This window comes from Paralichthys olivaceus, chromosome 9, assembly GCF_024713975.1.
Source record: "Paralichthys olivaceus isolate ysfri-2021 chromosome 9, ASM2471397v2, whole genome shotgun sequence".
Taxonomy (NCBI): Eukaryota; Metazoa; Chordata; class Actinopteri; order Pleuronectiformes; family Paralichthyidae; genus Paralichthys; species Paralichthys olivaceus.
The window spans coordinates 22,340,504-22,358,445 of NC_091101.1; the positions used below are offsets into that span (position 1 = coordinate 22,340,504).

General features: G+C 41.8%; 1 protein-coding gene across 9 annotated transcripts in view; it reads right to left on the minus strand.

Annotated features, from left to right (window-relative positions):
* LOC109627387 (teneurin-3) overlaps positions 1–17,942 on the minus strand; it is a 149,115-nt gene that overhangs the window by 16,637 nt on the left and 114,536 nt on the right. For 7 of the 9 annotated variants that reach the window (XM_069531377.1, XM_069531375.1, XM_069531374.1 and 4 more), the window contains 5 exons: positions 17,267–17,410; positions 9,867–10,116; positions 6,935–6,955; positions 2,065–2,297; positions 107–261 (listed from right to left, as the gene is read on the minus strand). In XM_069531377.1, coding sequence (XP_069387478.1) covers positions 107–261; positions 2,065–2,297; positions 6,935–6,955; positions 9,867–10,116; positions 17,267–17,410 — 803 coding nt within the window. The remainder of the gene's footprint in view (positions 1–106; positions 262–2,064; positions 2,298–6,934; positions 6,956–9,866; positions 10,117–17,266; positions 17,411–17,942) is intronic. The other 2 variants (XM_069531376.1, XM_069531373.1) reach the window with 1 other exon arrangement.

Below are 17,942 nucleotides of genomic sequence, written 5' to 3' on the forward strand. Positions count from 1 at the left end.
GAAGTGAGCGAGAATTAGAGGGGCAGCGGGGGCACAGGGTGGCGCTGTGACATGCGCTGTGTGACGCAGGGTTGACAACAGTCTGGTACGTGTGTGAGTCTGTCACCTGATTGATGTCCATGCTGTTGTCACAGGTCAGAGGCCGAGCCGATGTCAGGTCATTAGAGCCGAGGAAAGTGGAGATGATGCCGTTCTGGTCCACCTTTCGGATCGTGGTGCCGTCGACAAAGTAAATCAGGCCATTCTTGTCCACGGCGATGCCTGTTGACATCACGTAAGAGAGGAGAGGAGGAAAACGAGAGAAGAAGGGACGGAGAGAAAAAAACAAACCATGTGATAACAGGACAACAAGGTAGATCTGCACCATCTACGCTTGCATGACTCAGTGGACGGAACACGACGGATACATGTGTCAAGCTTGCCTTCCCATTATTCAGGTCACTGCAAAAAGCACACCCATCAATAATTCACAGGCTGCTTTTCTGGTTTTAAATAATTTCTCAGGCAGAAGTGGGAAAGGCTGTATTCATATGGTATATATATGCACTTGCCACGTCTTGTAACCCCGCGCTCTAAAAAAAGGACCTCGTGAGGTGGGGGTGTCAATGAGCGGTGGGTTTGGGAGATTTTCTGACGGCGGCAATCATCAACAATCTGCACACCATTTGAGAAATGAATGAGCCGAGGAGCGGAAATGACAGCTCCGGCCAATTTTAGATGAAAGGGGTGAAAGACAGTTGCCATGGTGACAAGTGTGGACTAAATTGTCTCAATGATTGAGTGTAAGCTCAGAGTCGTAAGTTGCAGCCGAGCCAGTTTGGATTTACATGCAGCGAGACTATTTTTCAAACTCCACATTGGTTTTGACGCAGCGCGGCTCTGGGGTTATTTCTGCAGACTGAGACTCTGATCTCAGGAACATGAACATTTTGCATAGTGGAGGGTTGTGCTCTGGTTTTGTTTGAGGGGGGGCGGTGGATTTAAAATATTCTGAAGAAGCATTAACTTTAGTTTTACCTCCAGAGTACAATTTATTTTTCATTGAAGTCTTTAAAAGCGTCTATGGGAAGGTGAGTGGTTTGGTTTGACCTGTGGCTAGGTCTGCACAAGATTGCTTTCTGCTAAAACATTGACGAGCCCAGGGAGCCCACGGTGAAACCTTGGGAGCTGGCTATTTGACAGTCTGAGATTCTCAGACAGATGAAAAGTGTCACATTTGAGCAGAGTTCACCAAATGTCTGAGAGGAGGAGGGGGGGGGGAAATTGAGCCATCTGCTGTTTCTTCCCTGGTCTGGGCTTCCACCCACTCCATCATTAGAAACACTCCCTCAGATTCCCTTCACTCAAAGCCCTTATCACCCGGCTGAAGCAGAGCTATTGCCGTTGTTCATTCAGCGCCGGCGAAAACACAATTCATCTCTGCCTTTTCATCCAGAAGAATTGGGGGAAAGTGAGCAATCCGAGCACAAATGGCACACGTGCTATTTGAATGTGGACGACAGGTTGTGCATAGAGGCTGCTGACATGTGGAGTGCTGCTGCTCTCGACTAAAAATCTGCACTAAAAAGTATTTTCAGGAATAAATGCACTTACTTAAGCTGGAGCAACTTCTTTGATAGGCAGCAGCACTGCATGGACTTAATTACCGCCCCCAAGGAGATCGTATTTGTCGGTTTAAGTTGTTTGTTTGTTTGTCAGCAGGATTACACAAAAAGTTTCCACGCAACTTGGTCAAAGGATGGAACATGGGCCAAGACAGAACCCATTCAATTTGGGAATTTGTTCGTCACCTTTTTCAACATTGCAATTGGCAAGATATCAATCATAAATGTGGTTTCATATGGGACCTGTTGAAGTGTGTGTTGTACTGAGTGCAATCATAATTCAGAAAAGCATTGATTTTATTTCTTAGCTGACAGTCCTGCTTATTTTTTTACTTCAAAATGAACACAACCAAAATGTGTACCTGAAGTTCTGTTGGCTCAGAAGCACATACATTTAAAACCCATCGTCATGTCCCGCCCCTCCATTTAGTACAGCATCATGGGCAGTTTTAAACGATACCTTTGGGTCCAGTGAGAGACGCCTCTGGGGCTTTGCCTCCGTCTCCACAGTGGTTCTCGTCAAAGGGCAGGCAGTGCTCACCCGTTCCTGCCACCACCTCTGCATTCGCCTGCAGATCCTTAGTCCCCGTCAAGGTTTTCGGTCTGTAGATCCTCCGGGAGTTTGTGTCCGACACGTACAGCTGGCCAGTTACTGGGTGAGTTGCCAGGTAATACCGGTGTGCTGGGTTGTTACTGCATTCAAGACAATAGCTCAGTTATATATTGTCATCACAAACAGGGAGGGTTTTGTTTTAAATGCCACTACAGTGCGGCCAAACAGTCCATTAACGCTGCTAATACATCTCTGAAATGTGACCTAATGCAATAATCTCTGTAAAATACCTGTGAATGTCAACGAACCCCTAATGAAATTTAGCCTGATTTTCCCTCTGAATAAAACATTTATTCAAGAATATTACCAAGAGTCGATTCCATTATATTTCTCCAGAGAGCTAACATTGTTTTCAGCATGCATTAAAGTTGAATACAGAACACATCTTTTTAAAAAAGGAAAACATTCAAGGGAATGTAGAGAGTTTCATTTGTTTAAAGAGTCGTGCATTCCTTTTAATAATAATGAAATTAGAAAACCTTCTTCAGACTCACGTATTTGTTTAATTGCTCTTACAGACTTGACAGTTAGTAAACGCCCGGGTTCATTTTCTAGGTATTTAAGTCTTAATTAAATGAAACATGTCATCCTCTAAGAAACACAGTAAACAGCTGTTTAAGTGTAACTTGTTTTTTTCCAGTCCAATTGCAGCTTAATATGATCGTATTATCCTCTAAATTGAGTGGATCATTATGTGGATAATGAACTGAAGAAGGTGATGTGGTGTTATCACAGTGACAATATCTGACAGAGACAGACAAACAGACCCTCCCCACCCCAACACACACACACACACACACACACACACACACACACACACACACACACACACACACACACACACACACACTCTCTCTTTAAGTAGTTGTGCTGACATAATGCATTCCCTAACCCTTGTCGCAAACTTAACCAAGGCTTCAACAAGTTCAATTTAAGATATTTATAAGACCACAATTAATGCAATTCAAAACCTAAGACAGATTTGAAGGAACATCAGTGTCCCAGAACAAAGTCAACCTCCCCACAGTTGAAGATAAAGTTAAGAAGCCTCGAAATGCCATGTTACCTGAACAATTACAGACACTGTCCGTCCCACAGCCGAGTGCACTGAGATTCATTCTGACTGAAATGTTTTTAGATGATCAGTTCAAAATTGGTCTTGTTTGTACTTTTGTATCTGAATTGTTGTGAAAGAACAACAACACATGGAAATATTACAAACCTCACAGGCCGCCAAACAATTCTCTTGAGAATACAAAAAACATAATACTTGAAGATGAACATAATGAAGACCTACCATAACTTATTTCAGACCGGTTATTTAATTGTAGACTTTTTTAAACTTCTTCAGACCCCATGGAAACCCTGTTAACCACCATCACCAAATGCGTAACCCCAACCCTTACTGTAAACCTAGCCCAAACTTAATCCTAACCCCAACCCTAAAACAAAGCTTTACAACCAAACAGCCTTTTGAAGTTGTGAGGACAAAGTCAAAATGTCCCCACAAAGTCAAAATATCTTCACAAAGTCAAAGTGTCTTTACAAACGGTGCTTTTGAACCAAAACTTGTCCTCACAACTACAGAAAGACTTGTAAACATACACACACACACACACACACACACACACACACACTCAAGGTAAAAACAATAACCAGATATTTTGGTCGTGAAACACTGGAGAATTTCCACAGCGGGAGAGAGAGGGCAAAGCCTTTGAGAGTGAATATGTTGCAGACAGAAGGTTGAAAAGATGGAAGTCAGACAGAATTTAACAGGATACCACTACAGTGGGGGGTTCCAGTTTACAAAGCACAAATGACAACTGGTGTGCCAGATCATTTTATTTGTTATCACTCCCCTGTGGGGAGAAGCCTTTAGACGTTTCAGAAACGACTGGCTTATGTTAACAAAGTGCAACAACTAATGACATCGCATCTGCTGCTGCTTATTTGCATTTATTTTGCCCCCGTCTCATAATGAATCTAACTCATTCTGAATCGGAGCTAATGTGTCTTAAGATTGAGAATCAAAATATTTTTCAGCACATGATTGACTGATACTTAGATTTGAAGAAAGTCAATTAAATTAGAATTTTCCGTGTCAGTCTCTTTTAAACAAATTGAAAACGCTGACAAACTATTGAATCAACCTTTTCTGTTAAGGCAGAGTTGATGCATGGCAGGTGCTTAAGTGTCATTAAAGAGCTCAAAACAGAGGCCGTTAATATGAAAAATAGCTTTCTTTACGGTGCAGTCGTAAACATGGCTTCTCTGGTTGTACTCCAGCTTAATGGTACCCCAAGTCAATACTGGTTGGCTTAGAAGTTGGATAATGTGACGGCAAAATAAATGTGGCAATGAAACATCTTTGTAAAATGATGAAGATGGAGTCATAAAACCTGACAGCCTTTATGAGTCAAAGTAAAATGCCCAAACCGGGTGGATGCAAGTTCCTCGAAAGAAATTCACAGACATAAGTAACTCTGTCTTTTACAGTCAACATGCCGCTGGGTGGACGCTATAAATGAAACACCTGTATGACTTTATGCAGTCTTATAAAACTGTCCTGCAATAAATAAAACCTCCGTGAAGCTTCTGATGTTAAATACGTTTTATGGTTTTACTTTATGGTGTAATATCTAATATTTTGTTTACCTCCTGGGTTAAAAAAAGAACACCTCAGACAATAGCCATAAAAATTTTCCACGTGCGGGTGGAACAAGTCTCCAACTGATCCAGGATCCAGAAATTCTCATATCAACCTGTTTTTTTTTACATTTCCTCACACTTGATGTCACTTCAGGTCTGCGCTCCCATTGTTCTGTAAATCCCTCTTCAAGACACATTTGTATAAGTGAGCTTTCACAGGACCTGAGGTCTAAATTCATCCTCAATTTTTTCTTTGGCTCTGATCATTTTAGACAGTTTTATTACCTCCGCTGAAGAGTTCTACACAAAAGCTACTGGACAGATGAGCACAGAATTTGGTGGAAGGATGTGGTATGAGTCAGGAAATAATTAAAATTGGTTGCGGATCCAGACATCTTTTCACTTGATGGAAGAGGACGTCAGGCAACATTGTGTTCATTTAGGGCACATTAATGTGTGTGTGCAATTTGGTGCAATTCTGAATAAAAAACTTGGATCTAGATAATTTAAATGTGGTTTCAGAAGGGAGGAATGTGCAATACTTTTTTTGTTCTTACTCTTTTCAAACCTTTATTTTATTTTTATATTTCTGCCATAAAGTTGTGTTATCTTAAAACTGCTTTTATTTCCAAATTGTTCGCATTCAATTCTTCAGTTTTAGCTTGTAAAGCACCTTCTCAATATTTTGAAAGGTGCTATATAAATAAAGTTTATTCTTATCATTATCATTATCATTCACTGGCTTCCCATAGAAGCTCCTAATTAGCTTGAGACCTTGTTGCCCTGGTCTATACAGACAGGAGTGAGATGTAATCTGAATGCAATCAGTTTATATAACTATAAAACAATCTCTGAAAAACTTTCAGAATAGTTTGTATGCATGTGGCGAGTAGAGGGATATTCCAGTCTTTACACAGATCACACATTTGTTAGAATATGCATCAAGACCAGTCCCAGTTTTCTAAATGTGTGTTTCATGGCTGCAGTTTGTTTCCTTTGGGTTCGACCAAAGAGAAAATGAACAAACAGAAAGATCTGTTGATGCTTTTTAGTTCTAGTCGATGTAAGATTTAAAAAAAACATAAGTCACATGGTCTGACAATGATCTGGACCGTTGTGGTCAACTATCCTGCAGCTGCAGACGCCCACAGATCTTTGGAGGAAAATAAAGGAGAAGTTTATTCGGGTGACTGATGACAAATCATGTTGCACTGTACTGCAGCGGGGAGGCTTTTATTCTCTCTGAGGGTCAATTAAGCTCACAAAGCCTACAAGAAAATACTGTGATACAGGCACTAATCAAAACTATACTGCACCTGCAGCTAGAATCAAATGAAGGAGAGACATCGGGCTCTGTGGTGAAGGGGGGGGGGGGGGGGCATTTACTGCAAACAAATCAGGCAAATTGGTGTTGATTTTAAATTCATCCAACAGGAACACGCATCACATCATTTTGTTGTCACACTGGAGACGTTACCTCGATAGCCGGCTTAATAAAGTTATTCCAGCTTACTCTGCGGAGCACCTCTGGCACTTCTGGTCAAGTTAATCACAGGACAACCTAATTGCCACCAATCTGCATCGTCACTTGATTTGATGCCGTTGTCTTAATCATGAATACAAAGCAGTTGTGTAATCCCCCGCGGATAAGAGCATCTGCCGAACATCATTACTGGAAATGTAATTATAAGCTTCACGATGGTACTGTTAATTGCAGCACTGTTGTACTGGACTGCATTATAATGTATACATATATGCTGATTGTATAAATTTACATTAACACCCTGCTTGTATGTTACTACCCAGTTCTTTTCTAATCTGTTCCAGGGTCCCAGCGTTTGTCGTTTGCCGTCTCATCGATAATCACGTAGCAATCCGGAAAGACCATGAACTGTTCTTCTTATTTAGATGTAATCAACCAATAATTGGTTTGTTATAATTAAACATGCTAATCAGTGGTGCTAAAGGTGAATGTAAAAGAGAGAGTTACTCGTATGTAGCAGATGATGAAGGTGATGATGGAGGGAGAGCAACAGGAAAACATGCACTAAGGTAAAACACCTACCTGTGTCTAAAGTCTTTATTTCTATGACAGGGAACAGAGCGAGCAGGAAAAGAGGAGAAGAATCAAGACAATGAAATTGGTAAATCTCAAAGGGATACTTTGACTTTACTTATTTTCAGTGTTGTTTGTCCACCAGACAGCTTTCTTGTAAAAATGACTCATCCTATCTCAGATACTGTATCTCAGGATCAGTGTACACGCCATCCTCGTGTTCATGTGCCCCAAAAATCCAGTACTGGTCAGACCACTGTCTTAATATTCATTTATTTGAAGTATGAGGAATATGAAAAAACAAGGACCAAGCTACTTTCCATAAGACAGTCGCCAGTATTATCCCGCAAGCAAGAGTCAAACCTGTCCCAGAGGTAGAGCAGCAGTTTACCTGAGCAGCGTGATACAGAAGCTGCTTTCACACACGTGGAGGAGCCATGTGTGTGTGTGTGTGTCTGTGTGTGTGTGTGTGTGAGTACAAAAGTCCAGTTGAACAGGACATTACAGAAAGTCTGTGCAATGTTTAATTGAGCAAATGTTTCTGCAGAACTCACAGCCAGCGAGTGGGCGTGTTGATGATATAACTTCTCATGCAAGCTTTATTGGAGCGCCCCTCCTCTTCTAAACCAAGTGGAATATTTCCAGTAGGTGAGAACATGTCTCGCATGGACAATCTGCAGTTATGTCCAGACCGGATTCTCTGAGCATTGCCCAGATTTCATGCTTTAAAATTAATAAAACAATTAATATATATTTCATCTTTCTGTGTGTGAATACAAATGAAAACCCTTAAGATGTCGCCTTAAACTCGTGCGTCTGTTGTTTGTGTCAGACGACATCGGGGTTTAAGAATCAGGATTCCCTTGTTTCAGTCAGTGTTCCGTACTTGTTCCGTTGTCAGGAACAAACATGTAAATGAGAACATTAAAACGCTGTATATGTGAGCACAGAGTGACGGAGACAAGCAAACAGATAAAGGTCTGAAACCGTGTGGCACTAAGCAGAATCAAAATGCGACGCAGTGATGTCATGAATATGTTAATTGGACCACTGCAGTTCCACAACAGTGCAACCGCGTCCTCTGTTGTGACCCTACACGGTCCAGCCGTATGCCAGGGTTCTACCTAGTCCTGCTCCTCACAGTGTCTGGTTAGAAAAATACAAACAGCTGAAACTCAGAAAGTCAAAATATCCCTTTGAAGAGCAAACACAGTCACCAGAGAAATCACAGTCAGCGTCGTTCCGCAGAAAGTGGAGAAGTGGGACTGTGGCCGACAGTTAAAAACCACAGGGAGGAAAACTTGTGCTTCTATCTCCATAAAGCCTCATCCTGCATTACCACTGCTTTTCTCAATTCAACCACTCATACTGAAATATTGATTCTGCTACTGTAGCATTGGCCACTAATGCCGACTTTACACTCAGAGCTGTTGAAAGAGATTAAAGGAATCCCATATGATGTATTTAGGCTCTTGTTCAGCCACAATGCATCACAAACGGCAACAACTGACAACAGCTTTGGTTTCAGATACTAATATCAAAAAGAAAACAAGAAAATATTCTGCTAACCATGAAGATAAAGTACATTTTGCAAAGAAAGGGGCACTTTTTCTACAGTAATGGTTTAAATCTTTGCTGCAACCGTCACCTAGCATGAATTAAAATTATCCTCACTGTGTCTTTTATGTCAGAGTAAATTTAATTTGGCTTCTTCATGGAAGTGGTTTGTGTTTCTCTCCTTGTGAAACGGGTAAAATAGTTGCTCGGAGACACAAACCATTTCTGAAACCATTATTTATCCTGCAAAGTGTTGCTGAGCATGCATGCTCCTGAGCGGCGGCAGCATCCCGCTCCACGTTCATACTATTGTACGCTTTTTCCCACTCCAGCCCTGTAGTGGCTGATCAATGTGCAGGTATGTCAGCAGGTTACTGAGCTAGAAAGGATTTCTTCCCTCAACGTTTTGCCTTGTCCACACTAATCCAGATATTTAGCAGAACAAACTTTTCCTTAGTGTTTGAGCCTCTCGTTCACACGCAGGGTTTGATCTCACTAAAAGTAAGATTTTCAGGTTTCTATGCATCTGTGTGTGTACATGTAAAATAAAGCTTTTGGGATGCAATGCTTACTTCGATCACTTCTAAATCTAAGTTTGCAGCTTAATGTCAATTTTGTAAAATCAGATATTCTTTTTCAAAACTGAGGGAAAATATCCATTCGAAGAAATATCTGTAGTGGTGTAGACAAGGCCTCATAGTCTTATCACTAACTTACACATCACTGGATGTGCAATGACCTGCTCGCACCATTCTGACCCGCGTCCACTTGAGCCACTCGTCATATGTTTGTCATCAAGGGTCTCGAGCAGGATCATCGCCCAATGTACATTTAATCAACACCTGCTACTTTGAAATAAGCCAACTGGCCGAATCAGAGTCATTGCAGAGAGAAGCCAACTTGGCATGAGGGCGTAAATCATCCCAATTACACGCTGAAGACAGGATGTCTTTCCTAATTATGGAGATGGATGAGGAAAGGATTTGAAATTTCTATGGGCAGAGGAGAGATGTGTGTGAGTCTGTCCACTGTGGCATTTTTAAGTTTGCCTCTCCACACCGAGCAGCGAATGTAGAAAGTTGTTGGGATCATTTTCTGTTAAGATTTGTCTCAGGTGTCTTTGAATGCTGATATGCTGAAATACAAGTAATTATTGAAAAAAACAAAACACAGAAAGGCGTAAAGTCAGTACAATGCTAATTCTCTTGGATGACGTTTAACATTTATAAGTTTCCACAAATTTTAATGTTGATTCTCAAAAAAATAGTTTTACCAGTTTGGACAGTTAAAGAATCAACAGGAAACAAAAACACATTTTACAAAACAAATAAAGTATAAAATCCACCTAAAAAAACAAAATCCCTACCGAGGGCCTTGATCTCACCTGAGCTCCATGATACTTGTGACATTTCCAGATGGGTAGATGCGGCGGATGTAGTTGAAATCGCCGACATACAGACTCCCGTCGATGCCCCATGCCAGAGCCACCGGCGCCAACAGCTTGTTGCCTTGGGCCTGTCCATTACAGCTGGGGCACGAGATGCTCCTGCGTCGCCCGTTCCCCATGACAGTGGAGATCACAGGGGGCTGCAGAGAGATGAACTGGTTCTCCCCACTGCCTTTGTAAAGAATACCTGGGACGATATCGAAGCAAAGTTGTCTTTGGCTCTAACTAGAAAGTTTTTCATCACAACAAAATAAATCCTAAATACAATTTTTTTATGACACAATTTTAGGGTATTTAATTATACACGACTTTAATAAGTTTTGGATTCATTAACACACAAAGATTAGAGCAGTCGGCAGAACACAAGGAAACACGTTGACAATCTACATAACTGACAATAATTCAACCGCATGCATTATTATCATTATTATTATTGAAACACTTCTGTGTGTTTCTGGAAACGTCCCACAAAGCTTAAACATATTGGATCAAAAATGATCCTTCTACCTGACAGATGGCCTGATTTCCCCAGGTAAAAAAAAAGGTGGTAAACACCAATCCGGTGCAGTGTTCCTCCTCTTATAATGGTGCATACATTTCACTGAGGACTCACTGGATCTTTCTTTGGGGGGGTGGTGCTTACACTCTTCAAAGGGGGAAAATACATCAAACGGAAAGAAGTGCACGCTAGAAGCTCTTAGTTATTCACATCAAGTAACTTGTTTGAGTTCACACTGTCTCTGTCCTAATTAGCAGATCTATGACACCACTGAATGGTCACATAATGTTGCTCTCCCACGGCGTCATGCTGTAAGCCCCCCCTAACCCTCCACGTATGTGAAATCGAGCGTGCGCGCCCAACGCCGCTTGTCCCTCCCCTGATTAGTTCCTCTCATTGATTTAATTGATTGAAGGGCAAATTCAAATGGAGGCACGGTCTGGCGAGACTCTTGACAGGACGATCTGACCAATCCGTCTTTTGTATTCCAGAGCGTTGCACACGAGCCTCTAACAAAGACAAATAGGTCTGGGGGACAGCTTTATGCGTGACGCCATCAAATGTGCGACCTTGGGACTTTAATTGAAATGTGATCCATGTGTCTGCTCAGTGAATGAAACGCACTGTGCGATGAAAACTCTCAGCTGAGCAGAAAGGTTGACGCAGCACAGAGAAACATGGTGACAAATGACAAATACCGTGACTAGAATTTCAGTGGATGTTTGTGTAATAGCTTTTTAACATTCCCAAGACTAAGATGTTTCTAATATCCAGAAGCCTAATGCAGTATGTATGCATTGGATCTGTTGTAGCAGTGTAGCCGTCTAGGATTTGGCCGGCGTTCAGCAGAGAGGAGGACAAAGAAAAATGAATTCTGAGGTCATTTTGGCAAACTGCCGTCGTCTGTTCTATTTACACTTCCATCACAGTTTACTGTATACAAGTCTTACCGTAGGCTATTAGACAACATAATGGAATAGATTAAATACACCAATCAATCACCGGCTACCCCCCATGATCAGTCCACACTCAGTATGGACACTGAACTCTTTCACTTGGATTTCCTCATACACACACAACCGCTGCCACTCTTCTGTGGAGCAGCTGTGAAGTGAGGGAGCAGATTAAGGTTCAGTTTTTTTCCCCCTCAAGGACACATGGTCATGACACATAACTGCTGATGATTGTTGCGAGGATCAAGCTCGTGACGTCTCAGCTGGAGAGCCGCACTGATGGGAATTTGGTTTTCTCGCTCTCCGGCCCCGCGGGCCGAAGGAGGGGGACTCCGACGGTGTTCGCACCAAAATGGCTTCAGAGTCTTTAAAGTTATTTATACATATTTTATGAATTCACCTCGCTCTGCTCTGAGTTTTCATGGAATCTTTTAAAGCTGCAAAAAAAAAAAAAAGAATGCGCTGAAAAAAATGGAATTTATTCAATCTGGCAAAGTCGTGTTGTTTTTTCCTGCACAGACTGAAACAAGCTCCCTTCAACAGATTTTACAGAGACTTCAAGTCAAAGTGTGGCAGCTGAATGGATTAACAATTAGGGACGTGGCTGCTTATTGATTAGTAAATGACTGTGTGGAGGCGTGTTTTGAGTTTTGGATAGAAAGAAAAAAAATGTAAATCACTGTTTTGCTTGGCAAAGAGAGAAAGAGCTTTTTAGAAAGTCTGAGAATCTGTTGTCTCTCGCTCTCACTCCACGATGACTCCGATACTGATTCATCCAGCAATTACACAGCCTGTAATGTAATGCAGACACACTCTGACTGTGGCAGCAGTGGGAAATTTGCCAAATAGAAACGGAAAGACAACGAAAACAAAACATAAATGTGTATTAAAAAGAAATGAAAGTGACTGCAGAGCAAACCTGACGGCAAATTTCTATCAGAGAAAAAAAAGCTGAAAGTAGGAAACTGTACGAGCATATTTGAGCAGAGTGGAAATAGCTGTTGCTTCAGCATATTCACCCACCTGCCTCCTGTTAATAGAACTCATTGCACCACTACCAAGGCCATCGCTCGACGTCCTTTAAATGTGCAGATTCACTCACTGATGACTGTTGGTTCAATTGATTCCACTTTTATACAATCATAACAGATGGCAATGATTTCTTTTGATAAAAGGCTAATTTGAGTCGTGTAGTGAAATACTTTAATGCCCGCATCAGGACTCCTGAGATGATTAATGGTGCAAACGCAAGGCCGAGCCTCAATACCTGATAAAAAAAGAAAGAGAAGCCGGAGCGCCCTGAGCAATGTCACCTTGGTGACACATGGAGAGCTCAGAGATTGGTAGGGGAGGAGCAGGAGTGTCTTAATTGCACCGTCCTTCCTTGGTCTCCTTTGCAGTGTGTCATTCTAAAGATACCACCCGCGTTCCCGCTGATTCACCATGACAAAGGCTAGAAGTGGAACGATCTCTGTGCTTCAAATGCAGCCAGTGTGTGAGCTGTACAAGTATAAGTGCACTCTGAGATACTGAGTTTCAGAACTCTGGCTGTGTCCACTAACAAACAGTTATGTTACCCTAGATAGTTTCCCAACAGTTTGAGGGGAAGGCATATCTGCTGGTAACGAAGAAACGTAGGAGGGGGGCAGGAGGACATGACTGAAGCACAGACACCGGCAATTTGCCTTATCTAGTTTGACAGGCTCTCGAGTGGAGGCAGAGAGAGAGAGAGAGCAAGAGAGAGACAGCTCTTTGCTTGGGTCTTTGGCCACAAGCCATGAGAGGAAAAAAAAAAAAGTCCTCAGATGTTGGAAGCAGTGCGAAAATGAAGCAGGAGTCACAACAAAGAGCGATAGCGAACGTCTGGAACTAAAGTTCTGTGCGGCTGCAGAGGACCACCACTTGTTAACATGTTGGGTGAAGACATTAGTCAAGGTTTACAGCATAAAAGAATCAATACCGGAGCAGCAATGAAGGCAAACAGTGATATTTGGATTCATCGTCATGCCGACTGAGGATATCGAACTGCTTTCGTTGCCCAAAAACCCACACGGGCCATAAATCACACATGTCAAAAAGTGGCCGATTGCAAGACTGAATAATTCAGTTTGGACTGAGAAAATGCAAGCAGATAAAACTAGATGCCTACTCACAACTGCTGTAATAAAAATGAATATGTGTGAGGGGAACGACAGACAGGGTTATAGATGGAGTTATGATACTTGGATGTGGATACTGTAAAAACTAGCATATACTAAATTTGATACCGAAAACATTTCACAGACCTATGGCAGGAACAAACTGTTCCAGGCAAAAGATGAACAACGTGAAAGAAAAGTGGTGATATCTTTGAACATGGCTCCAAAATGGCTTTTTATGCGACGAAAAAAGACCCGGGACAAGATTTTGTCAGTGTCAGAAATGTAGGATGACAAACTAACAATGTGTCGTAGAGTACGATTCAGTGGGTGTTAACATACAGTCGTCGTAGATCAAAGTTGATGTGGTAGCCATGTTCATTAGATCCATGTCGCACAGTTGCTGAAATCTCAGAGTCTGTAGGCGCCTTTAGAGAGCTTACTGTCTTTCAGTCGAGCTAATAGGATTGTAGCATGAAACCCTTTCGGCAAATTGATTAAGCTCCTGTCAGACATGGCTAAATGAGACAAACACAAGTTTGCTCAACTAATTTCAAATTCTTTTTTTTTTTCAATTCAGTTAGAGTTTGCTAGTTATTTTTGGGGCAGTGCTCTAAGAGGAGGAGGGAAAAGTGTGAAACCGCCTTGGGGAGGCCACAGACGTTTACTGCACAAGAAAAACTCAACACCATCTGGTTGATGTTTTATTTCTGTCATCACTGGTTCCACGTAAACGTGCAAACCTGCTCGTGACGATTTCTCCTGCACACCTACATCCAATTTTCTGATAAATCCCGACACTCTGCACAGCTCAGTCAAATAAAGGATGCACCATACATTAGCATATCACACGTGCTGCACCTATCTGTTGATCGCAATTGCATCTCACAACTGCAACTCCAACTGTGATGCTGCCACAATGAAGTCTTTAGATATGGGTGTGCTATACTTTGAGACAGGTGGGATGAAACAAAATGCACCAGCAGCAGTCAGGCTAGAGGCATATTTCCGTGTTCTTTCGCACACTTCACAAACTTCCCGTTCTGGATGGCTTGACAGATTGGGTTCGGCAATGGGCCCCTTCAGTACGTCTGTTCTTTTAATGTTCAACAAAGAAGCAGGACAGAGTAGCATCAAAGTAAAGGAAGACTCTGTTTGAGGAACTGGCTCTCTGACAGGTTTTCCACAACCACGTCCAACAAAAAACTCTTTGTAACATCTCCGAGATGTGAGAGGACCTAATATACATCCAGAGTAGATGGACTACAATAACTTTGCAAACCCGATGAGTATTGTAGAATAAATAGTAGTGCCCTTGCCAATGTGTAGATGTGCATGTAAGATGCTAGAAAACACTACACTCAATATCTCTCTTTAACAAAACTCTCTTTCTCTGGTTGCCAAAATATCTCGTAACACAAACAACCTCGAAGGTTTATTTAAAGCTCGATGGACCAGGCCAAGAAAGACTCAGTGGCCAGTGCCAGATTTCTACTTTGTGCCAGGCGGCTGCAGAGGGTATATGCAGAGAGGCTCCAGAATGTTAACGTCTTCATATTGTACATGGAAACGCTCATCAACGCTCTGTAGTGGCCACAAAGATTGTGATTACCTACTTCTTCTCCTATGTGCTTTGAAGAACACATTAAATTAATTCAAAATCAGCACCATGAACATGTATTAGCTACAAGCTGGAGTCATTTCCATGCACAATTAGCCGCACAAACACTTTGATAGTGTGCTGTTAAACCAGCGAACCTCATTACCTTCTTCAACCTCCCTGGACCGACTGGTGGTGCCTTATAAACTGCAACTTAATCACACACTGAGAGGATACATGCATTTTATAATGATAGTTTGTGTCATTTAGGAACCAAGCCGGTGCAGAACTCTGTGTATAAGTCGTGTAATTTGAACGAAATTAAATGAATTGAAAGAGATTCATCCATCAATCGCACTGAATATAAATGACACAGTAATAGCTGGTGAAAGCTTTTGCAGATTTGATAGCAGCAGAGGGCCGATGTGTTGCCTGATAAAAGCTCACCTTCTGCTAAATTTGAACACTTTTGCTGCTTCTTCAGAAATTGACTTTATTTAAACTCCTGCATAACACTGCAAAGAGGAGTGACTCAGAAAAAAACCTGTTAGGTGTAAATTGCGACCTCTGAATGAGTAAGTGAACGTAGGTGTTCAATACATCTCTGACGTGTAAAAGCTGGCAAAAGACAAGCTGGGTCGTGCTAGAAGATGTTTTGTTGCATACTGAGTCACATTTCCTCCTCTTAAACACGACATTAAGGAATATTTCATCTTAATAAGAGAAGTGAATTTGATCATTTTGCACCTTTCTTGCTTTATCTCCACATTTAAATGAAAAACGTTCACTTCAACCAGGTGATGGAGTTTTATTAATCTTTATTTTATTTATCTTTAAGTCCTCTGAAAACTAATTTTTTTGGCTTGACAGCCGCTTTAAATCAGCGAGACGCTGCAAAGATTATTGTTATTTCAAGTTATTCACAGTTCAATCCACATATACATAGCACATATGTTTAATGTGTCATATATCACAATGCTGAGTTGACCCACACACTCAAAACCACTCGATCTGTTTTGAAAGTCTAGAAACAAAAGGCTGAGAAAGGATGAATGGATAGATCCCAAACATCTGGTTCACATCTACACATTACATCAGCTGTAATATTTCACATTTTCTCTTCCTTAATGTCAAAACTAATAAATGAATGAGAACATTCTTTTAAACTAAGGAATAACTGAAGGAACATGGAAACTCCTCTGCCTACAGACCTACAGACCTACAGCTACTAACCTCCTACCATCCATCCATGACTACGATGGTTGGGCAACAGTGATTTTAAATCACCCAAAACAAACGGCCACAAAAATGTAAACATGAGAGAGAAAACAATTGAGCTTCCAGTCAAGAACTCCGATCTGACAGAGTAAGACTCAGGACTCTGCTGAAGGCCATGACTGTAACCTCCACTATCTCCATGATGAAAGGGACACAAATTGCGTTGGACAACTGGAACAACAGTTGTGAGCTAGAGTGGGTTTCATGTCAAAACAGCGGCCTTGCAAACTGACAATGCACACCACCCTGAGGCCTACGTCCTATAATTGCGGTCACATTACTGCCTGCACTGTTAAAACACAGCTCTGAATTCTCTAGATTATAGTGTGTGACCACCCGGTGCTGTAACTCCACAACGGCTCTGTGATGTATGTATATGTGATAGTTTCATTATGTGTGTTTCACATTCTCACGTCTCTGCACCAGCACGACAAAGAGGCCGACTCTTGTCCTCTTATTGTACTTGGCGATTAAAGCGATCCTGGTTGATGACAGAGCAAGAAATTTAATTTGCTTTATTGAATTAATGCAAGAATTAAACATGACGCCTGTTCATCAAAAGCTGAAGCCTTCATGAGCAGCCAACAGGCCGTCGTCCTGAAATAGCTGAGTAGTATGGAATTCGTGGCGAGCCGTGCACCCCAGTGACTTACTCACTGATTTATTCGATCATTACTGTGAATGATCAGCCCTTCAAAACTCTCCTCTATTATCTCCAGATGGGATGACGAACCATAATTCATTTTGATTCAGATATTTATTGAGGTGATTCAGGGTAAAGACTGCCTTCCTGTAACCCTAAGAGTCCAGCTACCTCGGCCCAGCACGCACACGTTCATACTCCATATTTACAAATGAGCATTTCTTACCATTCTGAATGTCCAATATGTGATGTTTGTCTAACATCCACCCTCCCATGTTGGCGGCATCCAGTTCAAAGCCCTGCAACATGGCTGTCCTCTTCTCCCAGAGCACCACATCAAGGCAGGACTCGTATTCATATCCCACCGACACTGAAAGTAACGACAGCAGAGGCCCGTGGTGAGCGAGGCTGAGACCTCCCTACCTGACACTTACAGCAGCAATGAGGCCTGTGCTCCATCAGACATTCAGAACACGTTGCTGCTGTTTTCTGTATCTGCTGCTCCTGCGCTCTCATTGACTATGTAATTTCCTCCAGCTGGGATGATTTTAGCAGACCTGTGGGGTTTCTGTGTTTCACCTGCACAGTTTGTATTTTATGTGCTCTCCTCTCATTTGTCTGTTTTATATTGTGTGAATGCAAATCAAGCGCATCGCAGAGTAGTGTGTAAAGTGGCATGAATTATTTAAACAATAAAAGGCTCAGATGGAGCACATTATCGTGAATATCATAAATGCTGGGATATGGTCACAGCCATAAGCCATGAATGAATCCTGTTGACTGTCGGGATCGTGAAGTTTTCCTCTGTAAAATGACAAACACACATTCTGCTTTACAAACTCCCACAGCTTTCTTTTGGGGGGGGGGTTAATAAGGTAATACAATGCGAATGTAGTTGTGCA